We start from the raw sequence: 14422 nt of genomic DNA on the forward strand, positions 1-14422 counted from the left end.
TTAACGTTTACGCTAGTTTTACGAGGAGCTAAAAAAATTTACGACTCATTGTTTTGCTTCGAAGACAGCAGTTCTACTTTGTACTTCAACTCTCCCATTGTAAATTTCATTTATGTTGACCCCTTCCTTTGCATTGTAGTATGACTTTATTTGCCATACTCCTAATCCCGTTTTTTCAATATTCTTTTTTTTCAAATGTTGAATTGATACCAAAAGCACGCCAAATGGCATGTACAGCTGATTTGAGTCAAAACGATTTCCAATCTGCAATGTGTGGCCACCAGACTTTGTTAAAAAGCTGTAGAAGCTCTGTTTATTAAGTCTTTTATATTAACATATTTTACAAAAACTAGATTTACAGAGATTACCCACAACTGACTCAGTCTCGATTTAGGCACAAAATACAGGAAAGCTCAGTTCAGAAAAGTGTTTTAGACTTGATTAAATTAAATTAAGGGTTACAACAGAACCACGTGAGCGCAAAATATCATATCACGAATATCAAGAGTTATTAAATAACTGTGACACAAATGAAAGCTGTAAAACGTTAACAGTTTGACTAAATGAAATCAAAATTCTAAGGTGAAATTGTTTTTGACAAGTACTCCAAACAGTCTGAGAAATAAACACGCAACAAGGATGACGCATCTGCTTTGAGTGGAAGATTGTGGTCTGCTCTTTGGATTAAGTGAAACAAAGAAGAAATAAAAAGCTTGCCTAAATTGGTTCATGCACATCCCACCCCCACACTGTCCATACGATTGCACTGAAAGCGCACAAGATCAAAATTTGTCCTTGCATTAGTTGATGTTACTACAAGCCAACAAAATGTGATGTTCCATAAAATGTTTCCATCCATGTTCTTTACCCGCATCTTTACCTCATGACCCTCGGACTCAACGGTTTTCTAACTAAACTGAACTATTTTAAATGAGGGAAAGCAAAAAACTTTTCTCCAACAGATTCTAACTCTTCAGGTCACAGAGCAAAGCAGTGTTAGGTCAAAGGCAAATACATTTGGAAAATGGCTCTGTTTAACTAAAAGACAAAATCTCTCATCTTCATCCACTGGTGATCGCAGATGTGCGTCCGTGTGTAATCAGCAGTAAACCATAGTTTCTAGCCCAAAAACCACAACACCTCCACATCCTCAACTTTTGAGAACAGAGACAACCGTACCCATTTGTATAAAATGTTATACACCCCACTTGGCTGCTCAAGTATTTCAGAAACAGCATCCAAACCAGTTTTACAAGTCTCCCATCACACTTTTAAACGTGACAAAAGAGCAGAACAGCCTGCAAATGGGCAATAAAAACACACTAAACACAGAATACAAGCGGGTCGAAAAAGACTTAGTTTGCAGCATCTTTTAAAGGGAACATTCATATCTGACAGAAAGGCTCACCAAAAACTAAAGTGACATTCTCTTACTCGAAAGTAAGAAATCACATCATGTGTTAACTTACATACACATAGTTCACAGTAGAAGCTCAAAAGAAAAAAGAATAACGCGCAAAAACGCAGGATACGTTTCTTTGTCCCGAATGAGTCACTTTCTGTCATGAACAAAACAACCGAAAAGAAAGTGAGAGGACCCGAAACTCCTGTCCCACGTTCACCCCCCCCACTTGAAAATTGAAAAAGACCCCTGCGAGCGCACAGCATGCTTGCTTTTTTTTTTTTTTTTTGCCATGCCACTTCCAGTCCTGGTCCATACTGACATCCCACTCAAGATTGTGGCTGCGACGTGTGGCACATGAATAAGGGCAGCGCAACCGTGAGCGTGCACCCCATTAGTTTAGTTTATAAAGTCCAAATACTTTAGAATTAGTGAGGCAGAATCCATTTACATCAGTCTTGGCCTGGTTTTGGCAGCCAAAACACTATATTTGCAATGCTTTAGAATAATGTATTTGATAGGCGATGACAACGGACTGCACACCGGAGAAAGACGGGGAGGTTAAAAGAGTTCCAATGATGCCTCCTGGGATGATGACACTGGAAATCCTCCTGCCGCAGAGGCGCTCAAGGTGCTGGGTCTTGGTGGTTTTGCATGCGTCTCTCTGCCGCTGCTGCCATGGTTCTGCGTCTCAGCACAGTCAAGTCCAGCTCTGGAGCAAGGTCCTCCTCCAGTCCGGGCAAATCCTCGGCCTGATCGTCCTCACTCTTGTTCAGGAATCTCCTGCGCACAAGCAGCAAACCACTCGTGGTTCTTTTCACAAAATCAAATGTCCGTTTTGGTGCAATGAAATTTGCACAGCTCTACTATGTTGCACAGTATAACACGGTCACATTTTTGAGATCAACCAGCAAATGTATAGTATTATGGTTCCTACATGGCCTAAAATAAGGAACATGCAGTTTGTTGTTGCAGGTTAGGATGCAGAAAAAATAACACGTATAGAAAATAAATAGTGATGCACAGAATCTTGCAGAAGTGCAAGCTTTTTAAAAGTATAAAACTAAAATCACACAGGCAGAAAAGGGAGCCGGGTCAACCGGGTGATTTTCTTTCCAAAAAGCCCAGGAACATTTTGTGAGCTTCTCTACCCAGAACTAAAGCACACCAGCAGTCAAAAACCTGAACCAGCAACTATGAAACATTCAAATCTTTCTTCTCCATTGTAGCACTCAATTTGAACTTGACAGGTCATAATGCCCATGTCGAAATGCACTTATTTGTGAGCATGTGGTTGGCAAATACACATTTTCAGGAGTAAGCAGCAGAAGAGACCGACCTCCTCGGTGATCCACGTATTAAGATTTGAAATAACAGGTGTGAACAAACCTGCGAGCCTGCTGCAGCAGCTCCTCTTTCCGCTGCATTAACATCTTCTGCCTCTCCTCCGCCGACTTGGAAAAGCGGCCACCCCTCACCTCCATATTGTCGGGGTCGCCGGCGCCCTGCTCCGAGGCGCCACTGGGCCCCGCTTCCTCGTCTGGGGAAGCGCTCGCCTGCGCAGAGCCACGCTCTAAGGCCTGAGTAAAGCACACACCAACAGCTGTTACATATTGTTGCATTCTACCTTGCAAGAAAATTAAAGGGTATTAAAAGGTGTGGAGGGGGTTGGGGGGGGAAGGAATAACAATAAAACAATAACAATTAACATTAAATATCTTTCTTTTTCTTAAAAAAAAAAAATCTCTGACGAACCTGTGCTGGGAAGGGGACCTGGATACGACCCTCCAGGATGTTGTCAGTGGTTATCTCAACAGAGCGGGTCAGCTGCAGGTCCTGCATGACCAGGTAGGAGGGCACCTGAGGGAACATCTCCTGGACCTGATGGGCCTGACGAGCAGCAAAGGACGGATGGAGGAAATATTTAGATAAAAACACGAGGAGAGAAAACTCAGAAAGACAAAGTGTCTTTGAGACCAATGTTTGAAATTACTTTCATTTCTGTCAAACAAAATACAAACATTTAGTAATACATAATGATAGACAATGTGTATCGACAATAGTCAATATCTACTGAATATATTGTAACCATAAAAAGCAAAAAAAAAAAAACTGAACATAGGAGAATAAGCATATCATGGTGACAACAACAATCTAAGAGTCAATTCCCCACTAAAAACCCTCACCAAACATCCAAGGAAACAAATGTGTAAGATCCTTCTACATATTTCATCTTTTCTAGAAGCAACAGGAAGCAGGAGCTTACCATGGCCATGAGCTGCGAATTGTTGGCCTGCGCGATGCCCAGGATGTTAGAGGTGTGCATCACTTCCACAGAGAAACTGGGCAGCCAGCTGGCAATGCGAGATCCTGCGAGACAACATTGAGGGATTTTAGCGCACAGCCTAATGTCCAACGTGATTCATGTTTAGTTTTGTGTCTTGTGAACTGACCATCAAAGTGGAAGAAGTGATTGTGTTGGTTGATATGTGGTCGAGCATCTGCTGGAGGCCCTGCTGGGCCCATGTTGTCCTCCAACCCCCCGCCGCCTTGCTGCTGGTTCCTCGGCTGGCCTCCGTCCCCACTGATATTCAGCATTTTACGACAGGTCGGGCACGACGTGTCCTGTTCCAGCCAAGAACGCAAGCAGGAGCTGTGCACGGACACACACAGCGAATGTGAATAGGGCATTTCTCTGTGTCAAGACTTTTTCCTCAGAGTCTTTCAGGAATAATTTTCATCAGAATCGCCATCAACCGACAGAACGATGACAGCACTGAAGTAAAAGTACCATTTCAATACTGCTTTTAAAGAAAAGTCTATTTTTTTCCTGCAGCAACATCAGGAACCTTATTTTAGATCGGCACTGTGATAAAAAAAAAATGCAACCGGACAAGACAATCTCACTTGTGGAAGAGATGTCCGCAGGGCAGTTTGCGTGCAGACTGCATTGCATCCCAGCAGATGGCGCAATCATCATCATTAGCTGCGAGCTCCTCCGATGTGGCGATGGCAAATCTGTGCCATAGAGCAGAGCACATTTAAACAACATTGAAACAGGCCATGAACTGCAAAGAATAAAAAGCTCCCGTCACAAAACCTCTGAGACTGGGGGAAAAAAAAAAAAGGCAGAACGACGGTTCCATCGAGATGCTACCTGGCCTCCATGTTGTTAATGACACGCAGGTAGTTCTTGTGGCGCCGGAGCCGACGCTGCACCTCGTGGAAGAGATAGCGCAGCTGCATGAAGATGACCAAACTCGCCATGGACAGCCAGATGTTGCCGAAAAGCTGTGGAGGGTTTGTGACAAGCACGCGGATGAATAAATGCCACGTGAAAGGGAAGCAATTGAACAAAAATAGCACTTTCAGTCTACACGATCCATCACGCCTGTGTCTTACCAGCATGTGAATGTGGTGGATGAGATCCAGGAAGAGCATGGCCAGCTCCATGGCGAAGTCTGTGTAGTAGACGTAGGTGCCCTTGCTCTCCCAGGTCCCTGGATGCTTCAGGTCCCACAGATGAATGGAGTATCTGAGAGGAAAAGACTCGGCTATAAATCTCGGCTGCAGTTCAGACAGCACAGCTAGTAGAGAAGCAGTTCATCTAGATTCATGCGGGAGTGTAGCCGTGCACAACGCAGTCATTAACAAGGTTGTTGTGCATGAGATAAACACACTGGTTTAAATCGTCTTTATCTAATACAATAAATTATATGGTTAAGATTGTATAGTCTGACTTTGTTGAACAATGTAGTTGAAATTAATCTGTAAACTCTTATTGTCACAATGACCCTAAAAGTTTTACTGTTAAACAGTAACGTGTCTTTATTGCAACTAAGGAGAGCGTGTTCGCTTGAGTGCCCTCCCACCGCCTAGGAAGCCCCAGGCTTTTGTAATACAATCAGACCAAAATAAATAACTTGGCTAATATTAGCATTGATGCTAAATCTGGGCAGAGAGTCGATGTGTGTTATGAAAAAAGGGGCTTACCGCGTGATGACATGACCTGTGCGAACAGTGACCAGCAGACACTGAAGACAAAGAAGAGGAAGAGGAGGATGGAAATATTAAAAGTCGTTCTCCCTGCATGGAACAATCAAAAATAGCACATTGAATGTGCCTTTTATGTGAATGACCCCATGCTATAACCACTGTCAGAGCTTGTCGTCTCATACCCCTGCGATGCAGCCCGACACCAGGAGACCACCTCTGTTTACAGCCTCCAACAAAAGGGCATGGTTTTATTTTTCTGCTACAACAGATCATTTAGATCATTTAGTTTACATTCCAGTGGCTGTTGCCCCAAACAACATTCTTAGAATGCATTGGTAGAGGTGTGTTTAACAAAGCAGTTCGTTGGAGGCACTTAATATAATAAAAAGATTAAATAACAATAATTTTAAAAAAAAAAAGTTCTCCCTAAAATATGGGTTTAAATAGACGTGAAGCAGACAGGTTTAAAAAAGTATTGTGGTTAATTGTATTTCACATGAAGCAAAAATAGCAAAGGACATGAAGCTCAATGACCCTATGGTTGTGAGTTATGTATAAAACAAACCCTTAAAAGAAAAAAAAAAAGAGGCTCTGTTCGTTGTACTGAACACTTCTTCCCGACAGGGACAGCTTTCATTTTTTTTTTTAAAGTGCATTATTCCCTCATAGCAGGAAAAAGCAAAGTTTCAGCAGAACTGAATAGCAGTGCTTCTGGTGTCCCTGTGGGCCCTTGCATGCCAGCCGTCTGGACTGAAAGCGCTAGTGGCGTTCACAAAATCATGTAAAAAGGGGGCAACGGTTGAAAAGTTGGCCGAGCTCCATAAAGCACTGTGATGATAAAGTTGAGTGTGACCACAGTGTAAAAAATATAAATTTCATGCAATGGGGACAAGCCAGCACGAGGAAGGGTCTCCAATAATACAGTCCTTTTATTTCACTCGAAAGTATTTTATATGAACCCATATTATGGCATATAAGCGTGAAACAGTGCTGGGGCAGATCCATCACAGATTGTTTGAATGTTTTAATGGTTCTATTCCAACACGCCCAGGAGGCTTTACACCAGGTCTTGCCGTTATAGAAGATGGACAGATTGTGGCCAACACTGTTTTTTTCCCCCTTGAAAGAAAGTGATCATTTAAAACTGCACTGGGTGTTTTTTCTGTATTGATGCACTGCATTTGCAGACTGAAGAAATGCATCCATTGCCTGATGCGTTTCAAGTTCTCCCATCTCTGGTCACGTGTTCTGAGCGATAGTTCTCACCTCTGCAGCCATGAAGGACAGGGTGTGCATGCCATACGAAGCTCCCAGCAGTCCACAGACCACAGCCAGGCTGCAACAGGCCAGCAGCAGGGACACCAGCAGGCAAATCACTCGAACGTGGCTGTTCATGGGGGTGGAAGGCGAGAAAGAGAGCTGCAAAAAGAGAAAATATATCATGTTGAGTCTGGGTTTTTTCTACCGTCGTTTTTTGATTTTCCCCTCTGTTTCCTGAAGATGTGATGGAGAGATTCCAGCACTTACTTGAGTAGACGTGCTTAGATTCAAATCTCAATGTCATTCACATGAAACATGAGCATAAGATGGACATCAGTGCATTAAGCTGAAAAAATGAGAGGTGAATACCTTTGATAGTGGATGAAACGTATAAAAACGAAAAGAAAAAAATAATCAACCCCAACTTTGCAGACACTCCTCTGAGGAATTCAGTCTTTTGCATTCCCCATTTTGACGTCAGCAGGCCTGATTTAAAGCCTTTTTAATGGTCTGGACAGTTTTCTAGTTCATTAGTGTCGGAACCAGGCAACAGCAAAACATGATGTCACTGCCACACACAAGCTGAGCTGCACAATTCATCAGACTGGACAAAAAGTTTTTTCAGCAAAGAGCACAAGTCGAAGTGTATGAAGCCAAGGGGGCGCTAGCCGTGTGCCAAAGCTTACTGGTCATCGTAAACAAGCAGGGAGGGATGCCTTTCACTGGAAATAACTAACTCTGTCTGACTGGAGCCTAAACCGAGTGGCATGACAGCAACATTTAATCTCACCGCTCAAAAAGAGACACTGAAATCTATATTGCTTTTCAGACTCCACAATGTAAACTATCTCGGTCTGTTGGACCTGCCAGTAAGGCCACCTGGAGTAAATCTGGAGCCAAACTTGACGAAGAAGCTAAATATAGATCCAAAGCTAGAAAGAGCGCAGTTATTCTTTGACTTTTAAGGGACTCTGGTCCTTAGAAACAGACTGACTTCAAAATGATAAATGTTTAATTAAAAATCAGCATGATGAAATAATGACGTATGAGACATTATTTAGGTCACACAGTCAGGTGGAATTCAGGTCAGGGCCTATCATGTGTTCACTGTAGCGTAAATAGAGATCACTTTCACTGGGTGGAAACAAAAAAAGTGGAAGTAACATTAAAATAGCACTAATATGCTGTTTCTAACTGACATATTCAAAGGTAGGCTTCTTTTCCACAGTCTGGTGTGTGTGTGTGTGTGTGTGTGTGTGTGTGTGTGTGTGTGTGTGTGTGTGTGTGTGTGTGTGTGAGAGAGAGAGAGAGAGAGAGAGAGATGGATTCCTTGAGTAGCAACTTAAACTGTTTCTTACAAGGAACAATGATTTTGTCTAGTCTTATCTCATGCAAATTACATTCATGTTCCAATGCAACGTTCAATGCTGTACTGTTGCAACTTTTGACAGGAAATGATGTTGTATGATAAGTGTGTGCATAGGGTCACCCTGAATCTATTTTTAAAAAAATATCTGGTTTTGAAAAATATTTCTTTGAACTTGTACAGACTCAGCTACCCTTCATCCTCGAGGATCAGTGGCATTCTGCTTACACGGACTGTGAAATGTTGTCTGCTTGGAGAAATAATCTATTCCGTAGTTTTAGCAAGTAAACGTACAGGAAGTGGTTTGAACTTTCAGACGATATTTAAAAACATGACTCGGTGCTCTTGGAATTAAAATGACATGAAAATTGTAATACTCACATATTCAAATCTGTCTTTGCAGAGCTGCACCATGAGGTGGAGAAAGACCAGCGCAGAGAACCACAAACACCACATGACCACCTCCTCCACTGTCTGTACGTTCAGCACCCCAAAGATGAAGATGAACTTGTAGAAGATGAAGTTCCAAAATTTATCCTTAAGATGCTGGTGAAAGAAACAGAGCAGATGAGTGCCAGTTCTTTACCGTCGTGTGTTTACAATAGAACAACAACATTTAGTTCAGAGCTCCATAGGCACAACAATAACTCTGTAAAATTCTGAATTTAGCCGTCAAATCAATAGATTCTGAAAAAGCAGATGCAAATTGCTGGCTGTAAAAGGGCTTCATGAATACCCAGAAAATGTAGTGACAGGTGCTTAACCCTTCCACCAAATGAAATCCAAGACCCACCTGTTTCTCACTGACCCTTAGCGGACCAAAAACAATGCACTGAATCGTTTTGGCAATCAACATCAAGGAACAGCACGCTGTGTTGACTAAGACCTAAAAGAACACAGAGAATACACAGTTAGGTGAGAACGACCTGTCTTTCACCAAAAAGAAATGCAAGCTTTTACAAACTGACACTCACCCATACAAAGAGACTGTCTGTGATGAGGTACCACAGGACAGTGGTTGCCAAATCCGTCTGACTGAGATCATGGTGGAGATGTTCAAGATCTATATCAGGAGAAACTGGTGTCTCCTCAGCCTCCAGGACCCCAAACCCAGGGTCTGTCACTGTCGTGTACGCACTGAATATGCTGCCAGCGAGTAAAGCCACACTAAGTGCGGTGTAGGTCTGCAGGCTGGGCCAAGGAAACCTCTCCAAAAACATCAGCGGCATAGTAACGGTTGTTGTCCACTTCTCAGTTGAAAGGGCGGAGGAAAGAGAAAAAAAGTGACTGTTAGAGCCCGGAATCAAAGCTTTCAACAACAAACGGGGCTGAGGGGCGTGGGGAGTTACGTCCCTACTGGTTTCCAGCATAACTGGTTTTCTTAAAAAGCAGCTGCAGATGTGCCGCGCCACGGTCTGCAGATTCGTCACAAATCCACAAACGTGCAGATCTCCAGCTGCTCGGCAAGGAAACCAGTTCATTCAATTGGAAACCAGTAGGGACACAACAGGGGCAGGAGCGCGTTAGCAAGGGTTGCTAAACTTTGAAGTCGACGTTGGCTCGCCTCATTACGCAATGTTAGGTAGCAAAAATACATTAATAATAAGAGCTACGGCCTGGATTCATTTGGCTGATGTCTTGTGTGTTTTAGAGGACATCAAGTTAAAGACGAGTAACGTAAAGAATGCAACGTCCGTGATTGTTTCCCACCTCGGCTAAATCAACAGTAGCTTACCCTGGTTAGCTCAAACGATCGGAAAGCGTTAATAGTCTCCAAATACCACGAGACATTTCTTATGAATTACAATGCATGTCTTTGGAATATTAACGACAGACTTGGCCGGCGTAAACCGGAGAGCCTGATCATATGATAGGGGATTACGCGTCTGCCTGAAGTAAAAGCCTGTGCCATCTACCTGGCTAATGTTACCGTTAGCACACTAGTTTGCTACCGAACTAGCCACCGTTAGCGAGCAGCAAACATGAAGCTTCCACCAAATATACACTCACAGGATTGTCAAACGTTCGGCAGAAGACTATATCTGGGACCCGTTGTACCAATACGATGTTGTACTTTTAGTCCAGCTGCACCGAGGACATCTTGGTTGACAACGCCGTCATGTTGATCTCACCGAATGAGCAGCTGGTTCACCGGAGGTGGGGCTGTCAGTACACAGACTTCGGGATTTAAGGCTAACTCCGCCCACTTCCTGTTAACGTCATTTCCGCCTACCTACGGACGCCGATGTGGATAACGCCTATGTTGAAGGCCTACAATTTTGCAAACTTTGCACATCATGTCATTGTTATATTGAAGATCTACATTTCTGTAAACTTTGTAACTGATGAATAAACATTTTTTTTTTTTTTTTTTTTGGGGGGGGGTCGTTGAGACTATTTCTAATATTAACAAGTGTAATAGTATATCAATATAAACGGATTCATATTCAGCGTGTTAAAAATAGCTATTTCACCTTTAGTTATAAAAATTAATAAAATATAAAATATATCGGAGAAATGACGTACCCAGGAAGTAGGCGGAGTTAGGCTCAAACGTCAAAGTCTTTACCTTTGTTACCAGGCTTTCACCAGAATTTAAAATGCAAAAATAAATAAATAAATAAACTCCCTATAAATCCCTTCGAGAATAATAAAATAAATTCATAGGCGGAATTTTACCTTCATATGGGGAAAAATAAATAAATATCACCATATTAGAGATGGGGATTTAGTGAAATTCTAAATTTTGTTTTTTGAACATTTTGATTTATTGTGACCCCTTGTGGTTGTAATTGTAAATTGATTTTTTTTTTTTTCTTTCTTTAATTTTATACAAATAAGTAAGAATTTCATTGTACGGGGAAACGTGTTTCTTTACTGTGCATATTAAAATAAAAGTATTATGCTTACAATCTCTTGTATTTTTTATCCTCCCCTTGTTTTTATTTTGTCCTCTTATTTTTTTTCCAATATTCTATTCTGCACTTACATGTTCAGCAGGGTTTTTGTTGTTGATGGTTGTTGTCGTGGACTTATATGAGTATGTTATTGTTGCATAGTAGAGGTATGAAGGTAAGTTATTGTTCTTCGTCTCTGGGTTGGCAAACAGCTTTTTAGCATTACTGTCATAATGTGTGTCATAGTGTGGTCCGAGTGTCACAATCTCACACTTAAAACGTGACCGGCCTTTTTGAAAGGACCAGCTATCTATGGATATCTCAAATATAAGATACAGTTATTTATTTTAGTCATGTGGCCAGAATACCCAACCCAATTTCTAAAATAGGCTTCAGTGTTATTGACTAATTCATAGAATCTTGCTTGTGGATACAGTGTAATGTGGAAAACAAACTTTTCTTAAAAATTAAAAGGCTTGAACAAACTTTTTCACTTTTTCTCACTTTTTTTCACCCTGTGGTGACCACTTTTATGCCACATTGGTTGTCACATCACATTGTCAGTTGAATGTGATGAACAGATGTGTTCTGCATACAACGGTGCATGTGGTGTGCTGGACAATTGTTACCAGCTCAGATGCACTTCACCCTTTTGTATCAAATGAATGAATCCGGTGTAGTTTGATCTCTTCTGGTTGTTCCAGGACCTGAAACCTCTGACCAATGAATGTCTCTGCTGTTATCCTGAATTTTTGTTTGTTTGTTTTCTATAACAAGTGTTGGTAATGACAGCAAATTAAAAAGAGGAGAGGGCATTTGAGGTCAAGGTCGCACAGTCGCAAGAGCAAATTAGATCAGTCAAACAACTGATCGTTCTTCAAGTTTACTTGTTCTACAGGTTCTGTTGCTGTGATTGTTCAAACTTTTGATTAGGCTTCTGTGGTGTGAGATTCTAAATGTTATGCCTTTGTCAAGCACTTTTTGACAAAGTTTTACATTCAACTTTTACATGTACATTACATTACACGTACTTCATGCAAACATGTATGAGTCAACTCGCTGTGTCTCAAATACCATGTGAGGAAACTACTTTCATGCGCAGTCTTTACTCCTAAAAGGAAGTCAAGACTTGCTTGTACAGCACTTTGTTTCTCTCTCTCGCATGCAGACGCCACTGTCAGCAGATAACGCACAAGGAATGAACCACTCAACTGAGCTGAATATGGCCCCCGAGGAGTTTTATGGCGGGACGGCGGTGGCTTGTGTGATCCTCGGTCTGTCTTTCCTTATCGGGACCCCTGGGAACCTGATGGTGATCTGGACCATCCTGAGGCATGTCAAGCGGCGCTCCCACACTGTTGTGCTGATTCTACATCTGGCCATTGCCGACCTTCTGGTCCTCATCACCTTGCCTTTGTGGATCTACGCCCTGGCGCACTCCTGGGTGTTCGGCGAGACCTTCTGCAAAGCCATGGTGTATCTCATCAACGCCTGCATGTACACCAGCGTCCTCCTCATCACAGTCATGAGCGTTGAGCGTTTTGTTGCCGTGCGCTACCTCTTCGCCTCAGCTAAGTGGAAGAGGCAGAAACGGCTGAATAAACTTCTCCTGGTTCTGTGGGTTGTGGCCTTGCTCTTCAGCATACCTGTCATCCCAACGCAGGTTGTGGGAAAGAAGTCTGACGGGGACCACTGTCTCTACCGGGAGTACACTTCCCCTGCCCAGGAACTGGTGTGTCTGCTGCTGGAAACGTTGGTGGGCTACGTGTTGCCCTTCTCCATCCTTGTGGTGTGCTACGGGTGCCTGTGCAGCCGAATCACTAAGATGACCTTCAAGTCGAAGCGCAAGTCCACCGTTCTGATTGCAAGCGTGGTGGTCATGTTCGCCATTTGCTGGACTCCCCATCACATCGGGAACGTCCTCTCACTGATAATCCTCGGCATTGAAGACCGCTTTCCAGACACAGCAGCGAACCTGGAGAGTGTCAGGACGACCATGGCCTTCATCGCAGGCGCGTTGGTCTTCATCAGCAGCACCGTCAACCCCATCCTCTACATGTTTGCGGCCCGCTCCTTCAGGAGTTCCCTGCGCGACACTGGCATCAAGAAGCTCTTCCACCACATCTCCAGCACGTCCCCAGGTGAGGGCAACAGAGAGGTGTCTTTTGTGACCAAGCGCCAGAGCAACCCGACCAACAGCACTGAGTGTCTGTCTGAGCCAAAGGACCAAATAAACATACTGTTAAAAATGTGTGAGAGCAATCCGTCCTGATAATGGATGTTTGGTTCCTATTCTATGCGCCTCTCTGTAGATATGTTTGTATGTACACACGCAAGAGATTTTGCCTGAAATTAAGCTCAGTTTCCTTGTATGTTTTATCTGTGTGGTGTTTTTATCAAGAACTGAACATGACCTGTTTAACATATTTGAAAAGATATATGACTTGTAAATCTTGAACATATATTTATAGAATTAATATTCATTATTATGTCTTTTTTCATTTTCGCCCTGTAAATATTGGAAATTCACTAAAATATGGATTAATAAGTCTGTGACTGTGTAGTTTCTTTTTTTCCCTCACAGCAAGAGAAGCTATGAATTGTGTTTGGGCTTTTTCGTAATTTTTTCACATCTCAAATCTTAATCTGATCTGACTTTCAAGACATATATAATGCATATACATATATATATATATATATATATATATATATATATATATATATATATATATATATATATATATATATATATATATGTATATATATATATATATATATATATATATGTAAATGTGTTGTGTTTGCAAATTAACCAAAAGTTGCATTTATATTGTTATTTTCTACCACAGAGATAGTCATACTTTCAACTTCCTCTGTCGATGAAAAGATTGCAAAATGAAAAAGTGCATGTTCCGTTTGTGGGACAGAAAAGCGGAATCATGTCTTAGTGTTTGTCACAATCACAAAAATCTCAAAGCTGAGTCCAGCAAACCCCTCTTCCCCCCTGACGTTTTTTTTTTTTGAACTAATATTTCAGTAATATATACTAAGATTTATATAAATTAAGTTTTAAATTCAATTTCCCTTTTTGTTAAATGTCGTTATCAATAAGTGACACAGCCAGTAGATGGCAGTGGAGAAGCGTTTTTCTCACGGCCCTGACACCATTTTGGAGTATAAGCATATCATGATTCAAACGTAAAACAAAAATAACATTTATGAGATGGTTAGAATATTGAGCTCGGCAACAAGAATTTTAAGAGTCCAAAGAGGATCTCAGTTAGGTAAACATCTCACCCTCATTCCCTTTTTTCCCCCAGCAGTTCAGAGCTACAGGTTCTGGTCAAATCAACCTATTGCAACATTCTTGTCACAGCTTTGACATAATTCCAAAGCCTGTGAGTGATTTACCATATAACCATGACAACAAGAGCAGAAAAAAAAATACCAAAATAGGGGAAAGAAAGAGGGACGTCAAACAAGATTGTGAAAAGAAAAACA

At 41.9% G+C, this 14422-nt stretch overlaps 2 protein-coding genes across 2 annotated transcripts; one reads left to right on the top strand and one right to left on the bottom strand.

Moving 5' to 3' along the window:
* Positions 1 to 285: 285 nt before the first annotated feature.
* Positions 286 to 10200, bottom strand: LOC142904441 (E3 ubiquitin-protein ligase AMFR-like). The gene is made up of 14 exons (XM_076050547.1): positions 10035 to 10200; positions 8999 to 9271; positions 8818 to 8910; positions 8406 to 8570; positions 6665 to 6817; positions 5396 to 5436; positions 4805 to 4937; positions 4560 to 4693; positions 4310 to 4420; positions 3856 to 4055; positions 3669 to 3772; positions 3158 to 3292; positions 2792 to 2982; positions 286 to 2185 (listed from the first exon to the last, which is right to left on the bottom strand). Exons 2-14 carry the CDS (start codon positions 9251 to 9253, stop codon positions 2029 to 2031), a joined length of 1872 nt encoding a protein of 623 aa, XP_075906662.1. The 5' UTR covers positions 9254 to 9271; positions 10035 to 10200; the 3' UTR covers positions 286 to 2028.
* A 1842-nt stretch (positions 10201 to 12042) lies between these two features.
* LOC142904470 (leukotriene B4 receptor 1) lies at positions 12043 to 13474 on the top strand. Its single transcript, XM_076050581.1, has one exon. The coding sequence runs from the start codon at positions 12084 to 12086 to the stop codon at positions 13191 to 13193; it is 1110 nt and encodes a 369-aa protein (XP_075906696.1). The 5' UTR covers positions 12043 to 12083; the 3' UTR covers positions 13194 to 13474.
* Positions 13475 to 14422: the final 948 nt, after the last annotated feature.

The sequence above is a fragment of the Nelusetta ayraudi genome, unplaced genomic scaffold (genome assembly GCF_046127955.1).
Source record: "Nelusetta ayraudi isolate G7.1 ecotype Tasmania unplaced genomic scaffold, CSIRO-AGI_Nayr_v1 ptg000005l, whole genome shotgun sequence".
NCBI lineage: Eukaryota > Metazoa > Chordata > Actinopteri > Tetraodontiformes > Monacanthidae > Nelusetta > Nelusetta ayraudi.

What these genes read in the sequence shown, in the direction of transcription:
- LOC142904441 (XM_076050547.1), bottom strand. Translation starts at nt 9,253, where the DNA reads ATGCCGCTGATGTTTTTGGAGAGGTTTCCTTGGCCCAGCCTGCAGACC. An exon ending in GCAAAGACAGATTTGAATAT is followed by an intron (nt 6,818 to 8,405) that starts GTGAGTATTACA and finishes CTCTTTTTGCAG; the next exon opens with CTCTCTTTCTCGCCTTCCAC. An exon ending in TCCACCACATTCACATGCTG is followed by an intron (nt 4,694 to 4,804) that starts GTAAGACACAGG and finishes AACCCTCCACAG; the next exon opens with CTTTTCGGCAACATCTGGCT.
- LOC142904470 (XM_076050581.1), top strand. Translation starts at nt 12,084, where the DNA reads ATGCAGACGCCACTGTCAGCAGATAACGCACAAGGAATGAACCACTCA.